This window comes from Ochotona princeps, chromosome 19 (genome assembly GCF_030435755.1).
Source record: "Ochotona princeps isolate mOchPri1 chromosome 19, mOchPri1.hap1, whole genome shotgun sequence".
In the NCBI taxonomy this organism is placed as follows: domain Eukaryota; kingdom Metazoa; phylum Chordata; class Mammalia; order Lagomorpha; family Ochotonidae; genus Ochotona; species Ochotona princeps.
In genome coordinates this window covers 24,850,864-24,864,993 of record NC_080850.1, presented here as the reverse complement: position 1 = coordinate 24,864,993, position 14,130 = coordinate 24,850,864, and the positions used below count along the sequence as shown (strand labels likewise).

Sequence of the window (14,130 nt, the reverse complement as noted above, 5' to 3'; positions counted from 1 at the left end):
TGTCTCTTCCTCTCACTCACACCTGAAGTGCTGGCGCCCTCTGCTGGATTACTTGATGCCCTTCGTCCAGCTTCCAAAGACAATGTCTCTTGATGCCAACCAAGTCCTCCATGGGTCACTTCTGTTAATATTTGTTTATATGTTGAAACTATGATTTTTAGCTGATTCTTGTGACCGTTATTGCCATATGAAGGACTTCTAGGAAATTGCTTGGAGGTCATGGTTGGCTGTCTCTCTTATTATGGACAATGTTGCACCAAGAAAGTAGGATGATATATCTTCATCTGAACTCCAAAACCCACAGAGTTTAAACTAAGCCAGGAAGATTAAATGTAAACTCTAGATCCCTTAGCTGCCTCTTTTCTTACATTCCTCTCCTTATTTCTAGGAAAAGCTACCCTTTCCTGTGTTATTTAATAAGTTCTAAGAAAAAATATCATTTTTTTTTTTACTCTGAATAAATATTAGATCACTACACATAGAAAACTCTTGATTTTGGTCTATTGTTTGGCTAGGGTTGTTGAAAGTTCCATGATGAACAGCAACTTTCTTGATTATTGCTTTCTTGGATTGAGTTGGTAGCTATCCTTTTTTGAAAATATGCCTCCATCTCATGACCTAAGGCAAATAGTGGAAGAATTCAAGGGCTTGGGGGAATTGTCTGAGAAGCAACACTTCAAAGTAAATCACTGATACGTATGAATGATAAGTTTAAATTAAAGGGTTACATGAGCAAATAAAATATTCAAACATGTCAATACAGACACATGAATATCCTAGGATCAAAACTAAGTGTTTTAAACAAGGAAGTTAAATTTCAACAGCAAAGTTGACAGATGGGTAGATTAGCAGCAAAAATTACAGCAAACTTGAGTTTGAAGTTCTTCCTATGTATGTTAAATAAATGTACACAATTTTGTATACAATCTGACAATATTTGAGTAAATGTATAATGTTTATATACAAATTTTGCATGAAAATACACTAATGTTATCTTTAGAAAAGAAGATAGACATAGCTAACCTTTGTAAGTGAATTGTATGTATGTTGGGACTTACTTTACTATACCTGAACAGAGCAGTGACTTGTCCCACACCTACCTTCCTCCCCAACATTTTCCTTCTTTTTGGTGGTTTGCTTTTTTTCTGCACGATTATATATCTATATGTATATATATATATATATATATACACACACACACACATACACATATTTATATATATGTGTATATATACAAATTTATCACTGAATGTTAATATTTTCCATATTTTCTTTAAAGAGCTACAGAAAACAGCAAACTTATTTTTCTACTATACTGTGCCCAAAGATTAAATAACTGAACGATTTTCTGTAACTTGTTTATAACCTGCTATTTTCTGAATTTCTTATATAATGAGCTTATTAAATGATTCTCCAGAGACTGCTTCTTCCCATTTAAGTTATAATTTTAAAATATTGGAATGGTCTCAGAAACCCAACAATATTGATGCCAAAAGTACCAACTTTAAAAATATATATATGTATATTTATACTTATAGAAGCGTATTCCCACCCACATAGCATTTACAAACCAATGCCTTGACTTGTGTGTGGCAAGCTGTGTTTTGATGAGTAAGGTAAATGCTGAAAATACAGAATTGGAAGCATTCAAAGAAAGAAGACAGAACAATCCTGTAAATATACATCTATTGGGATGGAAAAGAAAACTCTTGATGGATGCTAAAGATAGGGAAGGAAAGAATAAAAGAAACGAAGAGTCATATTTAGGAGAATAGTGGGGCTACAGTTTGAGCATTTAGAGCAAGATAGGAGAAATAAGAATGCCAAATAAAACTTTTACAGTAATTTCCAAAAGGCCACAAAGATTTCAAGATAAAAACCGTAGCATCTGAGTTGTACATCAACTTTCTCAGAGTCTACTTTAAAACGAATTCAATTATTTTCATACAAAATAAATGGCTTATTTATCCATAGATTACATGAATTCCTTGTGCTATAATTGGATATGTTTTGCATTAAAATATTTCGGTATTTTAGCTATTATAGTACACTTTTCAAATATCTGATTCAGTTAGCCTGAGGTCTTTTTTCTTTTTACAGTGTAACGTAACCTTGATTAATGAATCTTTGTTCATTTGGACTCAATAATTGGAAATCACTGACATTTACAATAGTGATTTAAGAATAAATTAATTCTTGTCTAGAAAAATGGTTTTTCTGAAATACTCTGGTTACAATGTAAAATACCTACTCTCCTTAGGTACATCTTGGATGATTTATACTCTAAAAATCCAAGTTACACCCAAAATTTCATTCCCCTAGAGTGATTCACCTGGACCACAGACACGTAGGGCCAGTCTGAAAGCGACATAGAGATCAGCCGGCACTCAACCAAGTGAATCATCCCTTTAACATGCGAAACCTTAGAGGAAACAACAGAGAGAATATCTTGGTTGTTAGGAAAATATAGGTTACTTGTGGAAAATGACATCCTCTATTAAAAAGATCTAAGTGGTGACTCACATAATTGTCCTAATTTTTTAAGATTGACAGGAAACATGTGATAGGTTCCAATAAATACCTAAAGCAAATAGGACTGCAGATGATTTTAGAAAGGGATTTTTATAAAGAAGGTGGAGATCACAACTCCCTCTACCATGTCTCTATATATAGGCCTGATTGTGTGTTTTCATGCTTTCTGAGAACTGTCTTGACAGAGCATCTGAGCGGGACGAGTGGTTTTGATCTGAGTGAGCTACTGGCACTATGAAAATATCAGGTGTCTGTCTGCTCCTCTCTCTGGCTCTTTTCTGCTTTTTCTCAGGTGAGTTTTTCTTTCCCCTTAAATTTATAATATCAACTCTTTACTGAACTAGAGATGACAAGAGTAACTGTGTAACATATTCAAAATTCTAACAATTTGATAAGAAAAGCAAGGGAAGAGATCATCTTAATTATCAATATTGATGATTATGAACATGGCATGATGATAAGGTGGCTAACACTCATTAAGCTTAAATAAATGAGCACCTAGAGATTTTTCTGTATAATCTCCATATTTCTATTCTGTATAGTCTCATATTCCTATTCTACTTCAATAAGCGGACACTAAGAAGTTAACAAAATGGCCAAAGAACTTGCAACTAGTAAATTTTACTTCTAGTTTGAACCCAGATCACAGTTGATATTTGTTTCAAAAAACCAGTCTAGGGATGGGTAATTGCATTAAATACTAGCTCGACTTTCCAATGTGAAAGAGAACTTCTTAGCTGTTTGTTACAGACACTCACAGAATTAAAACTGAAACAAGGAAAAAAATGAGAACTCAATGATGAAATCTATTGAATCTTTGAGTGAAAAAAACCCATGGTAACACTGGTTCTTTGGGAGGAACTTCATAGCCTGCACCTCAAAATGTTGATATTTGAAGACACGCTCCAATCCAACCTCTCCAAACGAGATCAGAGATGACAGTAAATTAAGCACAGGGCCGAGTCGCCCGTATGAACCTCCACATGCTTAAATTTTCACCTGCTCCCTACAAGCCTTCTACAACTGCTGTTTCTTCATGAACAATGTTTGTAGTTATCACCCTGGTAGGCAGGTGTTCACACACTGAAGCAATGTGCGATGGTTCTTTGAGATTGCCAAAAGCCTGCAGTTACTACTGGGGACCACTTTCCAATATTGTAAATCCTGCTTTTTGAAATTCATCAATTATAATGTGCTTTTTTGTTGTTTCTCTCTTTTTTAGATGTTTTAAGTCAAGAACCAAAGGTAAGTGAGTTTTTTAATGCTTTATTAATCTGCACCTCTGATCTGGATGCTATGTGGCTAGTATTCTTTGGCAAAAAGAGGTTTGTTTGTAGGTAAAAGGGCACAAATAGGGAACAGCTCCTTTTATCAGGCCAAATGCAAATGTTAAACTAAGTAATTACTTCAAAAAAATCTAGTCCTACTAAAAGAAGGAAACTTATAGCTTATTTTGTTTCACTGCTAACTTTTAATTTTTCTTTTAATGTTTGCTGCACAGCTGAGGGGGTTGTAGACTCTTGTGGGCCCCTGAATAGGAATGGAGAGGGTTGGGGGAGGAATGGACGGGGTGGAAGGAGGATGAGATAATGTTTTGGTTTTCCCTCCTGCGTCTACAGTGGGGGAGACAAAGATTGACTCAAATTTGGATACACTGCACAGTTTAAAAATGGAAAGGGAAGCAATCTGTCCCCCTTGGGGACTTTTTATTTTCCAAACTAACTCATCAGCTTCTTTTGAGTTTTATTGTTCTGTCATCAGCACATGTAAGTGCAATCTGCGCCACCCTGGGACTAGTTTTTATTTACCGTTGCTGTTCCTGAGAACCCTCTGTGTAACGATTTCCAGACACTACTGCCAATTGACTGGAATTGGCAAAGAAATGGAAAAATATTCACCAACCTGATACACCGCTGTATGGCATGAGGCTGAGCCCCGCCCCCTGGCTTTTTTTTTTTTTTTCATTTTTAGGATCACATATCAGAATGTACCTTACATGTAAAAGTGCCTTACAACTAACTACCTGCAGTGTGTATATGTGTGTGCACTTGTCTGCATTGGTATATGAAGCATTACATCTTAAGATTAACTTCCTATGTTTAGGATGGCAGCATAAGTGATATTAACTGTAAAACACATAGGAGAGGATATGACAGTTAACATGCTTTTCATCCCATTATGTAGTACATTACAATGATGAAACTATTACAAATAGATTTAAAAGACACAATTCCATCTGTTTTCTCATTAACATGGGAGTCACTGCCTTTCCTTAAGCTTTATTTCCTCATGATTTTAATGTTTTCTAATATCCCCTTGAAATACCCTACTTCCTGATGGTATTCCTTTATATATCTTGTGGACTGCTTATTTCAAGGTCACTTAAATTATTTAGCCATGGAAGAGATTAACTAATAGCAACATGGGATATGGATTTGCACTCTCAATAATTATCCGGAAGATGCTTGTGCACAAGAAAATCCAAGTGTGCTTTCTTGGGTAAAATGGTCAAGGCACTCCTTGGGGAGCAGTGACCCTGGAGTCAGACGAGAGATGTGTTGATTGCAAATCCTTGCTATGTGGTCCATGGAATGTCTCTTCTCTTCTTAGTACTTCTGTCCCTAAGACAAATTTTGGGATTCAATGATCTCCCTGCCCTAAATAGTTGAATCACTACGAACAAAGTCTATTTCCAAGGTTGCAGTCCATTCTCCACTCAAATCTATAAAGGACAGAGAGGGCTAGAAGGAGGTAGACTTTCGATGCCCAGTGGAAGAACTTGAAACTGAAGTTACGAACATGCCTGTTCAAGTCTGATATTCAGTCAGTTGCCTGTTCGAGTCTGATATCCAGCCAAAAGAAAGTAATTTTCTCCATGAAGAAACATGTAGTGGGAGATTATGATTAGCATCTAAATTATAGACCTTCAAAATTGTTGTATTCTTTCAAAAAGATTATTCATGCTAAGCAAGCACTTTCCCAGACTTCTAGAACTCAGGTTACAGTAAAACATTTTTTATTATATATGATTGTAAGTATGTTGCTCGCTATTTAATTTGCCAAGTATGTATGTACGTTAAATCACATAATAACAGTAAAATAAAACTGTTTAGCATCCCTAGAATTTCATTAAAGATGTAATGTAATACCACATGGCCAAAATCCTCAAAAAAAAGGTTTTTCTGGGGGAAAGATTTTTTTATTCATTTGAAAGGCAGAGTTGTGGAGAGAGGGAGAGAGAGAAAGAACTGTCCAGTTCCTGGCTCACATCCCAAATGGCCACAGTGACTGGGACTGTGCCAGGCTAGAGCCAGGAGCCTAGAGCTTCCCGTACGGGGAAAGGGTCCTAGCATTTGGACTATCTGCCCTACCTTCCCAGGCTGTGACTCAAAGGGGTGTCCCTGTGGGATACTGGCACTGCAGGAAGTGACTTAACTTGCAGTGCCAGCTCGAGGACTGTTTACAAACGTGAGTGAATTGTATTTTTGCATCACTTACTATATGCTTATTTTATTATTATTTCACTACCATGTTCTATATTTAAATGAGCACTATTTAAATGATTCATCTGGGTCGGAATAAACAGATCAAACCTCTCAAAAGTGATGACCAATAATCACTTCAGCTAGAATACTTTTTGGCATACAGTTAGTTTACTTTCGTTTGTATTTTAAGGTTGGAGAATTTTAACATAGCTAATTAGGCAATGTTCCATGACCAGAAAGAAGCTGAGACTCTTCATTTTCCTGAACAGCTTTATTTTATTTAAAATTAATATATTGACAGGATGGCTAAATATGCTTACATCTACTGCTAAAATAAAGCTGGGAAAACAGAAGCAGCAGCAAAGACGGTCTGGCTAGCTAAGGTCTACCAGTTGCTGTATCACTCAGCGAACTTTAACCATAGGAAGACATCTCCAGCGCTCTGAGCAGTCAAACTTTTCTAAAGAAGCGAAAGAAAGGGATTCCTCACTTTTACTAGAGCAAAAAAACCAGGACAACAGCAATTTAAAATAAGGTCACTTGTCTCCACAAATTTAGGAAGATTTCAAAGCAATAGAAAAATAATTGCATTGACTCTGATAAAAAGTGTTGAGAGCTGTAACAAGTGTTGATAACCTGTATGGGTAGAGACTCTGGAATTAGCAAAGAGGCCCAGACGTGAAGACACAGAAAAGGCACCACTACCCAGAGCAAGAAATGGCACCACTGCAGTCCACAGGGAGGTTCCTGCAGCCGAAGAAGCTGTTACGGAAGATCCGAAGTACACAACCAGTTCGAAAAAAATAGTTACATTTTGATTACATATACATTTATGAATCAAGTTATTAAGGTTCCACGTATATGCAAATGACTGAGAACCAAAGCTTGAGATAAGGAAGTAAACTCAAGAAAAAAAAATCTTAGATTTATCTGTTCTATTTGTGAAAATATATGTTCTTAGGAGGCGAAAATCAGGCATAAAAAATTACCCTGTCAATGATCATAATTGATACTCAGTAGGAAAAACAGAGTCCGTGAACTGAAGAAACTGCTAGACAATTAACTAACCAAGGTTTGCAAAGGCTGGAGTGACAAAGAGCAGCACATATACAAAAAGTCATGAATTATACAAACGGCCAGAGAGGGGTTGGCCCCAAAGGCCCTATTTTAAAAGTCAGAATAAGAAGGAGAAAAGGAGAATCAGCCAGGGCTGGGCCGGGCCAGTGCCAGCAGCCAGGTCTGTCAGCAGGTGTCAGGGGCCAAGCACTGAGCATCATTCCCCAGGACGCATAACAGAGAAGCTGGACTGGAAGAGGAGTTGCTGGGATTCGAATAGGCAGCCCAGGCCAGGATATGGGCATCTGAACACTGATCCCAGAAGGCAAAATTTCTGAGAAGGTTTGGAGGAACAGATGGGGCAAGAAAGCAGGGAGAGTGGAAATCAAGGCAGGACGCAGTTAGATACATGTGTATAGGAGATCGTGAAGTTGATTTAAACCTATAGATGTTTTTCAGCGAGGGGAGAACAGATATTATTCTTCATCCCAAGTTGGTGTGCGTGTGTGTGTGTGTGTGAGAGAGAGAGAGAGAGAGACACAGAGACACAGAGAGACAGAGAGATGGAGACAAAGAGAGACAGAGAGGGAGAGAGACTGCAATTTTCATTGGCTTCATTTGCAACCTTAAAATAATAGACTAAAACATTCCTGATATTGAGTCTTCCATTGCCTTAATAATCATATAAATACAGTTTCCCAAGCAAGTCAAATTATTTTGTTGTCATAACTGATAAAGCTAACTGATTTAGGGACTAAGATTACTTATCCAAACATCTATCAACTTTCGAGAGGTGCAATTCCACGAATATCCACAAGAGGGCAGGCTGATACCTTTGCACAGTAAGTTTTGTGGAATTTGGAACACCTACAGAGATAAATGACGTTTCTTGCTGAATCCAAACTCAATCTAAAAAACATTTCAAAAAAAAAAAAAAAGAAAGAAATATCACTAATGCAGAGCAAATAATCACTGGTTCCCCAAACTCTAGAATTTGAGGCCGATTATCGGTGTTTATAACGCCAACCTTCCACGTAACACATGGTATTTTATAAGTATTTCAAACAATCCGGCTTTACAAAAAGCCTTGAAGATAAGCCTTACCAGCCCGTGTTAAATACGAAGAAGCTGAAACTGAGGACAACCAAGTTACTACCCCATAAAATGCAGCTGAAACGTGAGAGAAGCAAAATGCAGACCCAGGCCAGCCTGCCTCCATCTAAGACAAGCTTCCCAAACTGCAGAAGACTGGGGACATTTTAATGAGATTTCAGCTTTCCTGAGACTTCTGAGCGCCTCAAGGATGGAAGTTTGAAGGAGAAAATGTTATGCTGCCATCGTCCCCAGTCTAGACCTGCCTTGACCGCCACTGACAAGCCAATTGCTTGGTTAAGGAATCCTAGATATATTAAATAGAATTGTTTATATTTAAGTATACAAAATACAAATATACATGAATATATTTGTATTTAAATGAAAGAGGAGAAGACATTTATTCAGGCAGAGGAACCTTAGTCTACATCTCCAATTGTGAGCAGTGTGGTCTCCTTCCAACCCCAAACCCAGTGTCCCCTTGCCTCATTGTTTGATTTATCGGAAGAACTTCTAGATGGTTCTATGGAGACATCGTCACCTTCCTCAGCCTCTCAGTCTCACAGAATGTGGTCCTCTTTGGGCCCCAGCAACCATGCTAAAACTTCTTACACAGTACATGGAGAGAGAGCTACACACAAAAGAGGGATTGTCTAAAAATGTCGCTTTCTTTCCAACCCAAATGGAGGACACAGCGTGTAAGAACTTTAGTTCCGTAGGTTAACTGAAAGCGATCACTGTTAACCCATGGACCAATAAAGCTGAAGGGAACATAAATGCCATCTAGTCTCTGTATACATCATTTTCCATAATCAGGTGCTGTGGGGAGACCCTCAGCAACAGGATTTCTTTGTAAATTCCTAACACAGAATGATTTCAAAAATTCCACACTGACTCTCTGTAACTCTGTTGGGACCATATTTGATCAGTATGACAATACTGGGAATGAGACAGCGACCTTAACAAAGGTTTTTTTAAATTTTGGGGGTGAAGAACATTTAGGTGCAAGTATTGTGTGCTTCGTTGGAGATAATGCAGCTAGTCCAGAACAGAACAATTCTGTAACCCGATTCTCAGCTTGTAGGAATGTTTGATCCTATGCCAGTTGATTGGTTGGTTTCTATTTATTGCACATTTTCTGTGAGTCTCTTTCCAGGGGACAGGTGAAGAGAAGAGGGGGACGGGGGAAGGGAGGGGTTGAAATGCTCCAAGTGAACATTCTTCCCAAGTACTACTTCCCTATGTGCTTTCTAAAGGACAAGAGAGGCTGGATCACGAGATCGCAGGGGCGATTGCCAGGGACGGGTGTCTTAAGGAGACGCCTCTTTCAAGTAAGAGACTTTGTTTCCTTCCCTAGCTGTCCTCACCCAAGGGACACACAGAGGATTGATGAGATACCCACTGCCTGTGCTCGTCCCACTGTGGCTTCTAACCCACACGCAGAGCAGTCACAAATGTTCTTTATTTTCCTACTAGATACTAAATCTCTATAGAGACACTGTCTTTTCACAGAACCAGTACTCATGTCTTTTCCAGGTTAGTTGCCTCCTGGATGTTGAGCTATAAATGAAACATCAGTAACGATTCTGTGATTCACAGTTCTTGGTTGACCTAAACACACCATTTAAACGGTGTACATATTAATGTCTTCAATGCAAAATACATTTGCTTTTGAGAAAAAAGTGAAGTTATAATCTCCTTCATTTGTAGATAAAGACTGTTGTTCAAGAAATACTAGGAGATAATGGAACTGAATTTCAGGGCAGAGGAGGAAAATTAGATGTATATGTGGATTTTTTAAAAAAAACCTTGTATCCATCCAAATTATTACAAGATCTTTGTTAAGCATATGTTGCCCAACCTCACTGGTGCACTTCATTTGGTACAAGAAGCTAAATCTCAGCAACAGAAACAATTTCTTACACACGGTATTTATGCTCCTTTTTAGAAACTTAATTGTACAACCCTTTCACTGACCATTTTATCATTACTTATCAGTGTGTGACATTGCTAGTATCATCAACAAGCAATTCCTTTGCCAATGCTTGTCCTGTTCCCCACTTAGTCCTTTATAAATGTAAACTTTTGTTGTATACATTTTGTCATTACAAATGAAGTTATGGGATACATATAGGTAATGCAAACATTATTTTCCTAAGGTAAATGAACATATCCAATGTCTTACCTTGTTACTTGTTTTTCTGTTGTTTGTTTATCAAGAGCAGCTAAAAGTCTACTCACTTAACATGCATCCCAAATATGTTACAGTTTTATTAGCCTCCCTCCCTCATGTTGTCCTTTGGACTCCACAAATTGTTTTCCTGAAGCCCATGTGTTCTGACTATAGTTGTGGTCAAGGGTATACAGTGGCATTTAGTTCTTGTTTTTCTACATGAGGATGTGTTGCTAACCAATCATAAGAGACAGTTGAAAGTTTTGAATCAGCAGTGAGGAGCAACTTGTTCAAGTTTTGGTCAGCTGTTCCGTGTTCCCGAGGACAATATGCTCATCCGATAACTATGTACTGTTGCTCAGTGTACCCCTTGAGGTTAGGCTCAGTAGTTTGACTATGAAACAACAGGTAAACAGGACAATGTTACCTTAATGGAATGGGACCAGAACAAACCAAACCTCCTGTGTTCACACAAAATGTTACTTCACTGCAAACAATTCACTTTTAGAACCATTCAACTTTTTGTATTTCACATGCCAAATATTCAATTTCCTTTGCAAGCCTAATGTTAACTGACATTGTGTTGAAAAAAATCTTAAAAACTTGAGACTGCTTCTGAGAGAACCTATTAACCAAGGATGTATTAGTGGTTTATCTGCTACCATTCCTTACACAGAGTCCATTCTTGATAATTAATGAACAGTGGTTTTCAAGAAGATTGAATGAAATATTAAAACATTCTAAATACAGCAAATGAAGTAGCTATTATTAAGTCCTGGTAGGCACACAAGTTGAAATTCTCCTGACTCTGAGACAAAGTTACTATGCAATATTGGAACTTTTTTTTCGAGGGATAATAAATGGAGGCTGCCTTCATAGGGCAAGTACAAGAACTACCAGGGGCCCCTTTCATTATCCACATCCTTGCGGAAGGAGTGCTATCAAAGAGCATCAATACAGTTGAAAAAACAATATGCTTTAATGATCAAAAGCTATTTTTTATTTATTTTATGGTACAATTCCATAACTCTGGGACTTCCCTTATTCCCTCCCTAAAATCCCTACCCACTTTGGATTTTTCCCCATATATCAATAGTAAAGTCCTTCATAAGCAGTCATAAGTCCATTATTCTAAGTGTATCCTGACATTGTGGGTATGGACGATGGCAGACAGTAGAATGCTGGGCCATCTGTCAAAAGCTACTTTCAATTGCAGTGATTTAACATTGGAGCAAAGATCTGAAAGATACCTTTTAACATCATTAATTTACTACTGGATACAATAATGTAATGCATGGGATGCCTTGTGTCACAACTATATAGCTGTATAAGATGTTAAGTTTGTAGTCCCAAACTCCTGCATAGAGATACAGTCCCTTCAACAGGACGCTATGATGCTGTTGTCTCTGTCCTTGTTTTGGTAGGTTGACTGTGCTGAGTTCCGTGACCCCAAGATCTTCTGTACCCGGGAATCTAATCCCCACTGTGGCTCGGATGGCCAGACATATGGCAACAAATGTGCCTTCTGCAAGGCAGTGGCGTAAGTGCTACCCTCACCACACCTGTCCTTATCAGAGTAAGGTTCAGATAGTTTTATGGGAACATTTTCTTATATTCTGACTTCAATGAAACACTGAAAGATCAATATCAGTACATAATGAACACATCATGTCTGACTCATCGATGCCAAGCTTTTCTTAAGAGCACGTCAATGGGAGAAGTTGAAATACGAATTAACAGAAGGTATTGGAGAGGTTGGTGGTATGCTGTATAAAGCCAAATGCTGGGAATCAGCATTATGGTACAATGGGTTAAGCCACTGACTGGGATGCTGGTATCACATAATGACTGTTGGTTCAAGTCCTGGTGACTCCACTTTCAATCCAGCTCCCTGCTAATATGCCTAGGAAATACGTGGAAGACGGCCCAGGATCTTGTGCCCCTGTCACCCACGTGACAGATCGAGAAGGAGTTCCAGGCTCCTGGCTTATTTGCCCCAGCCCTAGCTGTTGTAGTCTTTTGGCAAATGAACCAGGAAACAGATAATCTCCTTCTCTCCCTGTCTCTCTAGAACTCCACCTTTCAAATAAACCAAATTTTCAAAAAGACAATGCTTGAGTGTTTTAGAATACAATTGTGACACTGTAGCTCCTTTGACAGTATTCTTCCCATAATTCCTACCTATCCCAGTTCTATGTATATTTACTCTCAGAAAATGAGCAGTTAGTACAGAAGTCTAAGGCTCATCAAAATTCTGAGACTGGTTTACTATTGACGTTTTGCTGGATGTCACGAGTTCACTAATCTTGGCAGATTCATAGGTGTGGGTATCTACAGAATCAAATACTTAGAGCCTTGCCATAATTAAACTTGTTTCCCATCTCTGGTGAATTCTTAAGATATTACACTGAACATGTCTTTTTCTTTCTCTTTCATAGGAAAAGCAATGGGAAGATTAACCTAAAGCATCACGGGAAATGCTGAATTATGGCCAGTGTTTGATGCTGTCTTGTTGATACCCATCATTTTTTTTTCACTTCTGCTTTTACTTTTTCCTAGCAAATGCCTTACATGTATGAATATACGCCTAGATCAATACAAGTCTATTTTCCTTGATTTGTATGTCAATAAATTACATTCTGCAAAAGCACAGATTATGTTTCTACTTTGAGATTATGAATATATGCAGGGAGCCAGCACTGCGGAATAGTAGTGGAATAGTATGACCATATATTATGCTTTCAATTATTTAAAATATTTATTATTTAAGTATTAGATGACATAATTATTGGTTCTTCCCAATTTGTCCTCCATAGAGCATAGTTTGTTCTCTCTGGAAGGTTGTTTGACTATGTAATGAATGAAGACATTGGCAGTATTTGGCTTCTTAGCAACATCAAAGTTGAATTCATAATGAAAGGTAAACACTCAATGCAAAGGGAATAGAAATAAAATCTCGAAGACCATATATATCTAAACAGACAGTTGTTGAATTCAGAGAACTAGGTGAAACCTTAGGCCCAGAAAAAAATATTAGTAAAGTGATAAAGCAAGTGGCCCACTACCTCTTCTCCCTCCTATTTGAACTCTAACTTGCCAGCAGATCAAATTCTTGTCCCCTATCCTTCACACAAAAGGCTTATTTCATGAAAATTACAAAACATTGAACAAAGAAATAGAAGAAGACATTAAAAGATGAATAAACCATGTTCCTGGATTGGCAGGATCATCAAAACGTCCGTATTATCAAAATATACAGGTTCAATGCAATTCCAAACAAAATACCAGCAATATTCTTCTCAGAAGAAGATAGGAAAATTTATCTAGAAACATAAGAGACCACGAACAGCCAAAGCTATCCTGGAGAATAAAAATCAAGCTGGAGGAATCACAATTGCAGACCCTAAGATACTACACGGCAGTGGTCATCAAAACAGCTGGGTTATGGTACAGAAACAGAGAATAAAATCAATGGAAAAGAACAGAATTCTTAAAAGAGAGCCCAAATTTGTACAGTTAGCTAATTTTTGACAAGAAAACTGAAAATCCAGGAAGAAAATCTGGTCTCTTCAACAAATGCTGTTGGGATAATTGGATAGTAGCCTGCAGAAGTAACAGGCAAGACCACTCAACTTTTGCCTTTTACAAAAATTGGCTCTAAATAGATGAAGGACCTAAATCTGCACCAGAAACCATTAAATTATTATTAGAAGAAAACAGAGGAAACAATCTTCAAGATATAAGAATAAGGAAAGACTTCTTAGAAAAGTCACCAAAGCACAGGCAGTCAGA

The 14,130-nt window shown here is 37.7% G+C and overlaps 1 protein-coding gene across 1 annotated transcript; it reads left to right on the top strand.

Moving 5' to 3' along the window:
- The first annotated feature begins 9,389 nt into the window (after positions 1–9,389).
- On the top strand, positions 9,390–12,912 carry LOC101517654 (serine peptidase inhibitor Kazal type 6). Its single transcript, XM_004587617.2, has 3 exons — positions 9,390–9,496; positions 11,763–11,878; positions 12,777–12,912. Exons 1-3 carry the CDS (start codon positions 9,407–9,409, stop codon positions 12,820–12,822), a joined length of 252 nt encoding a protein of 83 aa, XP_004587674.2. The 5' UTR covers positions 9,390–9,406; the 3' UTR covers positions 12,823–12,912.
- The last annotated feature ends 1,218 nt before the right edge of the window (positions 12,913–14,130 follow it).